The sequence below is a fragment of the Eumetopias jubatus genome, unplaced genomic scaffold (genome assembly GCF_037043125.1).
Source record: "Eumetopias jubatus isolate StellerSeaLion01/CBP00866 unplaced genomic scaffold, mEumJub1_p1.0 scaffold_2, whole genome shotgun sequence".
NCBI lineage: Eukaryota > Metazoa > Chordata > Mammalia > Carnivora > Otariidae > Eumetopias > Eumetopias jubatus.
The window spans coordinates 34,818,806-34,832,022 of NW_028274808.1; the positions used below are offsets into that span (position 1 = coordinate 34,818,806).

Sequence of the window (13,217 nt, forward strand, 5' to 3'; positions counted from 1 at the left end):
GAAAAACAAAGATCAAAAGGAAACAAGAAGTTAAACGACCGGTTCACAACTGGAAGGGGGTGACCATCTCTTGTGTCTGAATGCATTTCTGGTTACCGACATGGGGGTGTGTTACTGGCATCTAACAGGTGGAGGCCAGGGATGCTGCTAAAAATCCTACGATGCATAGGGCAGTCCCCACAATGAGGAATTATCTGGCCCCAGCTACAAACAGTGCGGAGGTTGAGAAACCCTGCATTAAACCAATGAGAAGGGCAGAATGTGGCCAACAGTTAAGGATTTGGTCATTGAAACTGAAGTTCAAATCCACAGTTAATTCATAGTTAAAGGAACTAGATTCCTCCACTTTCATTAAGGATGATTCCCATGAGGGTTAAACACATTAATAGGATCTCAATAAATACCTGATGAGTTAATAAAATGTCAGAACTGCTCTAAGGTTCTATGATTTTACTCTTAATTAAAAAAAAAAATCCTGGATATATTCATTGTTAACTCCAAAAGCTTTTTTAATGTACATCAGTTACTGAGCCAGACATTTTATTTTTTTATTACCTTTTTCTAAAAAGATTTTATTTATTTATTTGAGAGAGCACAAGCAGGGGGAGCGGCAGAGGGAGAGGAAGAAGCAGGTTCCCCAGTGAGCAGGGAGCCCAACATGGGGCTCAATCTTGGGACCCAGGGATCATGACCTGAGCCGAAGGCAGGCGCTTAGCCAACTGAGCCACCCAGGCGCCCCAAGCCAGACATTTTAGAAAAGGAATTTATACATTCTTAGAAACCAGAGGGCTTAGAAATACAGAAGCCCTTCTAACCAAGATTAACCACCATTACGGCCACCATCACCACCATCACCACCATCATGACCATCACCATCATTTCAGTAACCGAGGAACTGAATTAAAACCTTCCTCTTTAAGATTTGCTTCTTCTCCCTTAATGCAAATAGGCTGAGAGAGAGGGCCCAAGTAAGAAGGAGGAGAAAACTTACCATCCGAGGCAGAGGAGGATTCCTTCTCCTGGTCATCATCCCCCCACCGCGACTGAAAGTCTCCGGGACGAAGCAGCACTCGGTCTGACTTCGAAGTGGACAGGACGGACATCGACTGGGAAAGTGGTGTTTTCTGCAAACTCGACTTGGAAAACAGGGTCTTGATCTTCGATTTCTTTTTCTTGTCTTTGGAAGGAGACTCATCATCACTGTCCACGGAGGGTGTCATGCTGGGAATGATGGCTGAAGCAGTATCTGACGCGCTTTCCTTATGCTTCCCCTTGATCTTGTCCTTCAGTTTCCCAAATGGATTCCGAGACTTATCTTTCATGGAGAGGTCAAACATGCTTGCGGTCATGTTGTTTCTCATAAACTGGATGTCAACTTCAATTTCTCCTCGCTCTTTATCCTTCTTTCCTGGTTTGGATTTCAAAGTGTACCACCTACAAGGAGAAAGGCTGAGAGGTTACCTGGGAATCAAGGAGCCTAAAACAACGTTCACCGTCCCCATTAACCAGCCTCTCTTCTCTGCTACCACCAACCTCTTACATAAGCACATTCTTGGGCTCTCTTCTTTGGAGTAGAGGGTGAGGTAGGGGAATGAGGGCAGAACTTGCAGTTTCGTTTTTGAGAAGACATTCACCAGGCAAAGATAGGATCTGATTCTGTACTTAATGTACAGTCACTTAAAATCTTGATTCAATAGCTATTTCTAACAATAAAATAAATCAAATGTTCCATCCAATCATTTCCTGTGACTGGTATTTTCCATCAATAGGGTAAAAATGCAAAGCTCATACACAAACAGTTAAGAAGGCAGAACGCAAATTCACACACACATCTCAGAAAAAAAAGCAAGAGTTTGTAGAACAGTCCCTGCCAGGGAATAATAGAAAATATAAGACAGAGTAAATATACGTTTTTTTCTTTTTGTTTTTGTTTTCAAAAGGAACGAAATATGCCAGTCACAAAATAACATTGTGGAACACCTGGGTGGCTCAGTTGGTTAAGCGTCTGCCTTTGGCTCAAGTCATGATCCCGGGGTCCTGGGATTGAGTCCCACATGGGGCTCCCTGCTCAGTGGAGAGCCTGCTTCTCCCTCTGCCTGCCGCTCCCCCGCTTGTGCGCTCTCTCTCTCTGACAAATAAATAAATAAAATCTTTAAAAACAAATGTCATTGTATGATTCTACTTATATGAGGTACCTACAGCAGTCTAATTCATAGAGTAGGAATGGCGGTTGCCAGGGACTGGGGGCAAAAGTGAATGGAGAATTAGTATTTAATGGGCACGGTTTCAGCTGGAGAGATAAAAAAGTTCTGGCCAAGGATGGTGGTGATGGCGGCACAACAATGTGAATGTACTTAACGCCACAGAACTATACACTAAAAAAATGGTGAAAATGGTAAATTTTGTGATGTATATTTTACCACCCTAAAAAAAAAATGGAAATTGAAAGGAGGCATTCTTTCCTAACTTAATAATCCGAAAAAGGAAAATTTCAAACATTATTCAAGTATTTCAACTGGTCGTTTGCAAACTACCTCAAGGTATGGCAAATATTCTATCAGTCCAACTCTCCCGAAAGACGACCGTCAGAAAAAGGAAATCTCCCGTGGGCATTTTCCATCTGGTGAACTGCAAGAATGTGAGCTGGATTAGTAGCATGACCACTATAGAGCAGAAAAGTCTGAATACATGGTCCACTGACAGCCATCCCCAGGGTTACCATCACAGACTGAGAAACCACATTTGGATGTTCTGTGTAGTGACCTACTTAACAGCTGAGGGCCGGGGACGTTAAGGAAATGATAGGTTTGCTCAAATGAGCACAGTTTCCCCTTTCACCCTCAGCCGGTCTTGCTCACAGGGCAGATCGCTGCCCCACTATCTCAGCTTATTGTACACTAAAAGGAAAGGGGCAGAGGAAGCAGATACCTAACACTTAAACAGCGCCTACAGCATACCTGGCACTGTGCACATCCTCATCTAAGTCTCGCAAGAATAACACGGAATGGACATTATACCCATTTTACAAAGACACTGAGGCGCACAAGGCAGGTGATTTGTCCAAGGTCTTGCAACTGGCAAAGGGCATAGGCAGGATTCTGAGTCAGTTCTGCATTTCTCCAAAGCTTCTATTCTTTCTCTTACACCAAACTTCCCACTTCGCACCCTCTCCTAACTTACCTCCCCTTTGCAAGACACAAGAGGAGGGCTCAAATTTAAATTCTTTCCGAGGCAAGTTTAAGCTTCTCATGTAAAAGTCCTATCATAAGAAAAAAAGAAAGTGTTCTCAGAAGAAAGGGGGAAAACCTGCCATACCCAGTCACCCCTCATAAATCATAAGATTACATGTAAAGTCCAGTATGCAAAGCCATCAAGAAGAACTTAAGACTGGATTTCAAAAATACAGCCAACATCGGAGAAAATGATGTGAGCTATGATTCTGTACCTTTAGGGGGAAATCTTTTATGGTTTTTAAAAACCACAGCCCACAGCTGGGGGGGGACGCGGTGGAGATGCAAGGTGTTTACACACCACCTCACCCCTGCCAGTCTGGTGTTTTTCCAGTATATCTTCCAAGACCTAGCCTGGAAGCATTTGCATATTTGTCATTTAGACGTCCAGAAGATTATTTGTATTTTTCTCTTCGGACAGTCACGTGGCTCAACGGTAGCCTGGGTGATGAAGGGTGGTTAGCTTTTGTAAATACCCATTGCAGGCACCTGGAAAGGGGAAGTTGCTGAAAGTTGACTGCGGAGCTCAGATGACCACACCAGCCACAAGCAGTTTCACCTCTCCACCCTGGGGAGGCCCATGGGTCAGGCCGCCTCCCCAAGCTCTTCCACGCAACTCAGTCCCGTCCCGCAGCCTCCCAAGGGATGCAGAGATGACCTTCAAAGATGCAGAGACCTTCAAAGCAGGCTGTCGACAGTTCCTGGGACCAGCCCGCCTCTCCAAAAGTATCAGCGTCAGTCTGTTTGTTCTGAGTGACGCTACAACCAACTCTAGAATCCTCCCTGGGGGACCTATTATTACCCGATGCACAGGTTCGGTCCCCTGGCATTAAAGTGGGATTTGTTTGGGGAACCTCTAAAACCACTAGGAGGTATGAACAGACACTTCATCAACTGTTCCTATCATTTATTTTCACAGGCAAACCTAAAACCAAACACCAGGTAGCCAAGAGCGGGCACAGGGCTATTTAAGGATGGGAAGAGCAGCCTGAATCACAGGTAAGCATCCCATGCAAATGTTCAGAATTTTTAAAAATCCGTGGATTTATTAAAGCTGGAAAAGAAGACAGGAATTGTTTCTTCTCACAGTATTACCCTCATCATTAAAAATTCAAACCGTTTAAGCAAGGGTTCTTGCACATGCATAACTCAAAAATAAATGAAAGCCATGATTCGTGAATGTCTCACCCTAAGAAATCCCAAACCAGACACGTTTGTAGGTTTCAACATTCAAACATCAATTCGATTTTAAGTGTTTCTATCCATTTGTTTTTGTTTTGTTTTGTTTTTTTAGCTCATTTAATTCCATCACCTCACGGAAGTAGTTCATAAATAATGAAGTCCCAGCAGGGCCACACAGCCTCTGATGCAGAATGGGCGTGTTCCAGCATTGCCTTTCATGGAGGCCCAGAAAGCTTGAATTATCTCAGAAATCAGGGCCGGGTTCATTTTCCTAGTCCAAAGGGCAGAGTACAGAAAGAAAGCCATCATCCCAAGGTAGTGAGTTTGTTTTTAAGCCCATATTCTGGAAAAATCCTGCAACTGATCAAGAAAAATCAAGCAGTCCCTTCCACAAATAATTATTTTAACTTATAATTAAAAACCCAGTTCTTCAAAAATCAAAAGGACCTCTGAATACATAGAAAGTGACAGAAGACTCACATAAACTGTATTTTAAAGTAATAACAGGCATAAGGTAAAAATTCAAATCATACAAAACAGTACAAAATGAAAACTTTAATCTTCCTACCTCCCTATGCTGCTCAGTCAAGTGATGGTGCTGGGTATATATACACAAAAATGCCTATTATCCAAATAGGCTGCCCTGCTGTTTTGGAATTTTTTGGGTTTGGGGTTTTGTTTTTGTTTTTTGGGTTTGGTGTTTTTTTTTTTGTCAAACACAAGACAAGGCAACGGCTAAAAATATAGAAAAATTCATTTGTCTTCTATTGTCTGGATCCGCGCTGTCAAATCTCCTGGGGTTTAAACAGTCATTTTGAGAAGAGCTAAAATTACCCAACCATGCCCAATTCTCTGGGCCAGTCTGCTTTGGAGCGCACCATTTCTTACTGTGCAGCTCAACTACATGGCAAGCTGATCACAGGGGGCCTTCCATCGGAATGTGGCAGGGTGAGGGCAGTGTGGTTCCTGCTCTTGGGAAATGAAAAGTCTCACAGCAATGCAGACTTTCAGGATTACACTTGTAAAGGACTGGCTGGTATGTCTCAAAAATAATCTTTCTGCAGCTGAAACAAACATGTTTTTCCTTTAAAACATTCCAGAGGCAGACAGGTACAGGGAAACAATGCCTTCAAAGATTCAGTTCAAACATTTTTACGTAGCCGGCACTGGAAATACAAAACGAACGGGCCAGATTCTGCCCTAAAAAGCTTACCCTCCAGTGGGAGAAAGAGACCAGGCTCACCAAACATCACCATGTTACATTAGGATCACTGCTGCCTTTTCTTTCTGACTTGGAAGCATGAGAAAATAATTAGACACAGGAAGAAGTGCCTACTAAAGGGTACAATTTTATCCCAAATAAGGGCTCTCACACACAAATAAGGTCCTTGGCAAAATTAAATCCCAAGGGGCTACACGAACCACCTACGTAGGGGCACCAGCAAAATGAATACTGCATACTTGTATTAGACACAGGAGGCTCCAGGAAAGGGAGGGGAAGAAAGACCACTAGCTCCCCAAGTGACTTCAACATTTTCATGTGTGTTAATTTCAAGAGCTCTGTGTCTGTGGGTCCAGTCGGGACCCCCGGGTCCATGGTGGACTGCCTATTTCCCTCTCCCTGCAAAATCTCTACCTGACTTGTAGTGTGAGTCACCCCCACCGTAACCGAGCATTGTGACATGGGGGATTATGGCCTCAGGTCAGGGAAGAAGCAGGAAGAACAGAATAGCACCTGATGTAGTGTTTGACACAGAGGATACTCTCAATCTTTCTTAGATGAAGAATTTTTTCAAAGCAATTCATTAGTTGGCTTCGCCAGGGAATAAAAATAAGGCTGAAAATCACATGGGGTTAGCAGTTGAGAACATCTAAAAGCTGTTCTGAAAAGGGGTGAGTCCAGATGGGTGATATGTCTGGACTCTTCACTTAGTAGCCTAGAAGCAACGCAGAGCAAAGAGGGACAGAAATATTTACAACCTATAAAACATTTGTGGTGTGTACCCTACAGAGGCTAAGTAGTTTAACAAGTTTTGTGATTGCCCTTGGTAGCTGGTCATCATTACCTAACTCGGAATACAGAATGCCTGATTGGCCAACCTTGCCTCCTTAGGTGGCCCTTCCTCTCTGCCCATTGTCAACAACTTGGAAGAATTTGTGGTCAATCATGAGAGAGGCAAATGGCTCATTTTTTTTACTCCAATCCCTAAAACAGCCATTCTGGCAGCAGTGAAAAGGTATGTGTAGCCACCAAACTCGATCCTAAAAGCTGGTAAGTGCCATGCTCCAGGAGAGAGAACAGAAAAAGCAGGTTGAAAATACTTTGGGTCCTTTCCATATTATTTGCTCTATGGAAATTCTCTTAGAAAGTGAGCAAACAGGTTACAGAAAATTTTTTGTTAGGGCGCCTGGGTGGTTCAGTCAGTTAGGCATCCAACTCTTGATCTCAGCTCAGGTTTTGATCTCAGGGTTGTGAGATCCAGCCCCATGTTGGGCTCCATGCTGGGCATACAGCCTATGAAATGAAGAGAAAAGAAAAAGAAAAAGAGGGGCACCCGGGTAGCTCAGTCGTTAAGCATCTGCCTTCGGCTCAGGTCATGATCCCAGGGTCCTGGGATCGAGCCCCACATCGAGCCCCACATCGAGCCCCACAGCGAGCAGGAAGCCTGCTTCTCCCTCTCCCACGCCCCCTGCTTGTGTTCCCTCTCTCGCTGTGTCTCTCTCTCTCTGTCAAATAAATAAATAAAATCTTTAAAAGACAAACAAAAACTTAAAAAAAGAAAAATTATTTGTTAATTGTTTTTAAATGAACTCACTTTCATGCGAATCTGACCATTATTACCTTTTTATGTATCTTCTTGAAGTCTTTCTCCTGTACATTTTAACAATCACTAGCTGAAAGACTTAGGCAAGTGTCTCTGTGGCTGAGACACCCCCTCTGAAACAGGGCTAAAAGCACCTACCTCATTAGGATGTTACCAAGATAAAATGACCTAATACATGTCAAGTACTCAGAACAGTGCCCGGCACTTAACTTAGTAAGCGTTCGATAAGTGTTAGCTATAATCCTTACTCAGCTGTAACCAGAGCAGACATGCAATTTTATTTATAGTGTGTTGTACATTATTGCCCTGCCATTTCTAAGGGCTGCATGACCTGCGAAGTGCACGTATACCATGGTTTAGCCATTCAGATTGTTCTCGGAAGGGAATTTAAGATATTAACATTTCTGACTGGCTGTACTCCCAGTTATCTGACCTTTTCCATCAAATCCAAACAACAATGGTTTGCATATGAAGGGAGGAGGAAAAGACTCAGTTACAAAATCAGTTTGTATTACACAATTTCTAAAATTAAGAAGTATATAAGAGTTTTAAAAATACCATGATAGGTGTATAGTTTCTGTAACTTACTGAGAGATTTACTGACCCTCAGATACAACTCTTCAGCGTTCCTACATAGCAGGGATAAGAAACAGAGGGCTTCCAAACCCTTGTGGAAATACGACACGATGGCATGACTGACTGGTATCAGGATCAAGACCTGTGTTTTATTTTTTTTATAAACTTTATTTTTTAAGAATTAAAAAAATTTTTTTTAATTTATTTTTGTGAGAGACAGCACACAAGCATGGGGTGGGGCGCGTTGAGGGAGAAGGAGGCTCCCCACTGAGCAAGGATCCCAATGCAGGACTCAATCCCAGAACCCTGGGATCATGACCCAAGCCAAAGGCAGACACTTAAAAAACCGAGCCACCCAGGTGCCCAAGACCTGTGTTTTTTTGGCTTTTGTTTGTTTGTTTTTTAAAGATTTTATTTATTTATTTGACAGAGAGAGACAGCGAGAGAGGAAACACAAGCAGGGGGAGTGGGAGAGGGAGAAGCAGGCTTCCCGCCGAGCAGGGAGCCTGATGCGGGGCTCGATGCTGGGCTCGATGCAGGGCTCAATCCCAGGACCCCGGGACCATGACCTGAGCTGAAGGCAGACGCTTAACGACTGAGCCACCCAGGCACCCCATCAAGACCTGTGTTTTAAATGGAAAGTAATCACTCAGCGCTAAATTCCTTGTAGGTGAGGACTAAAGAGATAGCAAGCGTCAATATTCTAAGATTCTCTAAAAATTAGAAAAATCAGGGCGCCTGGGTGGCTCAGCTGGCTGGGTGTCTGCCTTCAGCTCAGGTCATGATCCCAGGGTCCTGGGGTGGAGCCCCGTGTCATCAGGCTTCCTGCTCGGCGGGGAGCCTGCTTCTCCCTCTCCCTCTGTCCCTCCCCACCTTGAGCACATGCATGCGCTCTCTCTCTCCCTCAAATAAATAGAATCTCTAAAAAATAATAATAAAACTTAGAAAAATCAACACGTTTTTAAACATGGAAGTCTACCCCTCCTATAATCATTTGTCAATTTGTTTTTTTACTTGGTCATATCTCAAAAAGCCACAAATGTTAATATTCTACCATCAGATCCGGTATCTTGCCTCTTGCCCAATGGATCTGTCAAAGAACAATCTCCTAGCAATCACGGGGTCCTTTATCAGTCACGCAAAGGGACTTGAAGAATGGGACAAAAATGCAGTGGCCTGGTTCCCCATCTCTTGACCAGGACAAAAGAAAACAAACACACCCTAGCATAAGGGAACTACCAGTCCACTCCCCTCCCCACAGACAGCACTCTTTTGGTGAGAGTTCCGGGCAAGGAAACAGAGTATCGATTTATCTTGCCATCAAGTTAAGACTGGGGAAGGAGGGGGGCAAAAAAACCCCACATTTTTAAATCCTGTTTTAACAACCAATGATTAGTAAAAATGAGAAGTGCCATTGGCCTACAAGGAAAACCCCACAAGACCGGTGCTAGAGGAGGCAACACCCCCTAAGAAGTATCCCGGGGCCCAGCCTGCGCTGGGGCCCTTCGCACAGGACACCAATTCTTCACGATCACAAGAGGCCTTTTCAGACCAGGCTTTCTGGAAGCCTTAATTGTTCTACCTAGCTTAGCCAAAGTACGCAGCAGCCACACCTCTAGAAACATTTTTCTGGGATTCCTTATAAATGCCTCCCCTCTACTCCATTCAAAGGCCAGCGTTCAGGAAAGGACACTTAATTACCACTGCCTTTTTTCTTTCCACAGCCACATTCCAAAATGTGTCCCTCGGGGACACCCTGGAGACTAAAATCCTTGATTTTTCTCTAGCAGATTATCTACAGACTTCTCCCTGCAGGAAAGGAATTTCTCATCTCATTAGTAGCTAAAAGCAGCTCCTTTGCCAAATGCACGGTTAACCTGCTTCTTCAGGGTTAAGAAAAGGCACTGGCAAACAAGCCACAGCCCAAACTGAGAAACGGAAAGAAACAGAGCTCTGCCTTCATACCTCAGACGCCCCTGGTCTTTAATCCACTGGGCTAAATGTAAGATTAAACCCTTCTCCACATCCACGAAGGGCAAACGCCTGCCCGCCCTGTGCCACCAGGGACCTCAACCAATCATCATTCCTTCCCTCACTCCCTCACAGAGAGGTTCTGAGCTCCTGCCCTGGGTCACAGGGCAAAGAACAAGACCAAAGTGGTCCACCGCCAAGGGGAAAGCAGGCGAAGTCAGGCTTGGAATCCTGAGCCCACTGGGGCACCGATCGGGAGGCCTTAAGAGGAGTTCTCAACTGCCAAGTCTTTTCCAAAACAAATGATCTTGGCAGGGGACTGATGTTCTTCAAAGGCCAAAAGGAGGGTCTGGGTGTTGATTTTTTTGGAATTCAAAGACCTCGAGGCTTAGAGATCTGCACAAGACCCAGAATCAAAGGCCACCCAGGAGACTGCTCTGGGAGGAAGATAAGGCCTGAAATGACCTCCTCGCACTTTCTCCATTAGGCCAGGGCTTCTTAATCCTTCTGGAGCTAAGCCAGAGCTAGCGTCTCCAAGAGTGTAGAGCGCGGAGTTTTCTAGGATGTATGGCAACTAAAATTGTAGTATTTTAATTGATATCTGAGATTACTGTTAAGGGGGAAAAGAGTAAGGTCAGCAAATCCATGCTGGGGTGGATAGCATTTTAATAAGCACATGTATTGCTTTTAATGTACTTAGAACATTTTTTTAGTTAATCACTACAATTAAAATAACATATCAGATACTATTTCTAAAAACCTCCCTCTGATGGTAGTTACAGAAATACAATAGAGGTCTTTGTAACGAAAGGGAATTTTAAGCAAAGTGAAAAAGGCACAAGACCCCTTTGTACACTTACCTTCCCTAATGTGAAAAATATGCAAGTGGGTGACTTACTTGCCTCCAGTGTTTTATTTTTCACTTACAGTTTATTTTTCCTAATGTTATGTATGATTTTTTTCCTTTTCTTAGTCCTGTATTCCTTGAAGCGGTGACTTCATCAGCTGTGTTAGGGCACACCAGTGAGGTTTCATTAGCTACGTGCACTATTACAAAACAAAGATGTGGCCTGTATTAAAACTGTAAACACTTGGAGACACACACACACACACACACACACCCTGGTTTCAGTGCTGTTTCCTACAGAAGACTCGACTCATAGGTGTCACTGCCCAAAGCTGTCTTTGTACTGGTGACCTCACTCCAGTATCACGGTGGCTGCTAGGGAAAGAAATTGCCACCACTTCCTGGTTTGTTTTCAACGGCAAGCTCTCCCTACTTTATTAGTTCATTTTTAACACTTCCTCTCTCTCACCCCCACCCACATGCAACCCATCACAAAGCAGGCCAACCGAACCTCCAAAATGTTTCTGAAATCCACCACCTCTGTGTACTTCCATGACCGTCACCCTAGGGCAAGCTACCACCATCGGTGGCCTAGGTTAGCACAACGGCCTCCCATTTTTGTCTGTCTGATTCCAGGCGAGGCCTGCTTCAGATCCATTCTCCACCCAACAGCCACAGCAGATCACAACACCCCTCTGCTTTTAATACTCAGGGACTTCCCACTGCTCTTAAATAAAGCCCTGCTGGGGTGCCTGGGTGGCTCAGTTGTTAAGCGTCTGCCTTCGGCTCAGGTCATGATCCCAGCTTCCTGGGATCGAGCCCCCGCATCGGGCTCCCTGCTCGGCGGGAAGCCTGCTTCTCCCTCTTCCACTCCACCTGCTTGTGTTCCCTCTCTCACTGTCTCTCTCTCTGTCAAATAAATAAATAAAATCTTTAAAAAAAAAATTAAAATAAAGCCCTGCCTTCCGCTTTGGCCTCAATCTACACACACTCTCCAGCTTCCCAGGTGCTCCTGCCCCAGGGCCTTTGCAAAGGCGGCTCCCTCTCCCTCAGGTCCCCTTCCTCTACTTTTCACCAGAAAAATCTCTTCGTACTTCAGGTTTCTGCCTCAGAGAAGCTATTGGCCATCTCCTTCTTTAAGTCATGTCTTTCCCCCTCCATCCTCTTATGATACCCTGTTCTCTTCCTCCACAGTACTTATCACAATACATGATTATTTATTTACGTGTTCATTTGTTTAATGTCTATCTTCCCCACAGGGCTCTGAGCTTCCTGAAAGTAAGGATCATATCTGTTTCGGTCACTATCGTTTACACCCCAGTGCTTGGCACACAGTAGGTATTAAAAATATTTACTAAAAATATAAGAATGAGATCTTGCCATTTGCACCAACACAGACGGGCCTAGAGGGCATAATGCTAAGTGTAATAAGACAGGGAAAGACAAATACTGTATGGTTTCACCTATCTGTGGAATCTAAAACACCAAAACAAATAGCAGAAACAGACTCATCAATACAGAGAACAAAGTGGGTGGTTGCCAGGGGAGGAGGAAGTGGGGGATGGGCAAAATGGGTAAAAGGCAGTGGGAGGTACAGGCTTCCAGCTATAGAATGAGTAAGTCATGGAGGATGAAAGGCCAGCACAGGGAACAGTCAGCGGAAATGTAATAGCATTATGTGGCAGACGGTAGCTACCCTTGTGGTGAGCGCGGCATAAAATCACTATGCTGTACACCTGAAACTAATGTAATATTGTGTGTCAACTATACTTCAGTTAAAACAATGTCCTAAAAATATAGATTTTAACGACCAAAAAAAAAAAAAAGAGCAGTTGAAACTTTCCCCAGGCTAACTGAATGTCTTACAGATGAAATCATAATCAAGTAAAACCACGAGGGAACTTCTTTCACATGACCAGAACAATGACTCTAAAGTAACCCTCCCTCTTCTTAGTCACTTCATTCCATGGCTATAGGCAGGTTAGGGTTACTTATCCCAGAGCGGACAGAGAACTCAGGCTCTGGCATCTGCAGCCGGAGCCGTCAGCCATCAGTTTGCTACGCGAATGGCAGGGGACTGTGGCCCTGTGAGAGGTGGGATGGTTTCCAGTAAGGCCCAATGTTATCTTGAAGGGGAATCCCAAGAAAGGAAAAACTTCATCAGTATCATTGCTCCAATTTTCCAATTTGTCACAAAAAATCCTAAATGCACTTAGGAGACTTGACAGTACAGGGACAAACACTGCCTGCTTACTACCTATCTCTTTGCTCATCTAAATCTTTTTCTGCATCCGACTCTTCCATAAAAACAACTATCGAGCCCTTATTTCTTTTTAATAACCCGGATTTCCTTTGGCAACTTACGACAGCATCTTACTACACTTACAGTTCCTCAACACCTCTAACCTTTATTATCAAATCCTTTTGTATGCAACCAAAATCCCTCTTGCATTTTCAAGAGATGTAAGAAAATGACTCTCCATCACTCACTCTCTCTTCGTGGCTGGAAAACTATTACAGTATTAAGTTTCATGATATACAGTAGCCTTCCGGTCGCCAGGCTGAATGGATATTTATTTTAATCTG

General features: G+C 44.0%; 1 protein-coding gene across 2 annotated transcripts in view; it reads right to left on the minus strand.

Moving 5' to 3' along the window:
• The window catches only part of RAB11FIP1 (RAB11 family interacting protein 1), a 31,431-nt gene that overhangs the window by 14,719 nt on the left and 3,495 nt on the right, over window positions 1–13,217 (minus strand). For both annotated transcript variants that reach the window (XM_028095334.2, XM_028095333.2), the window contains exon 2: window positions 992–1,434. In XM_028095334.2, the coding sequence (XP_027951135.1) occupies window positions 992–1,434 (443 nt within the window). The remainder of the gene's footprint in view (window positions 1–991; window positions 1,435–13,217) is intronic.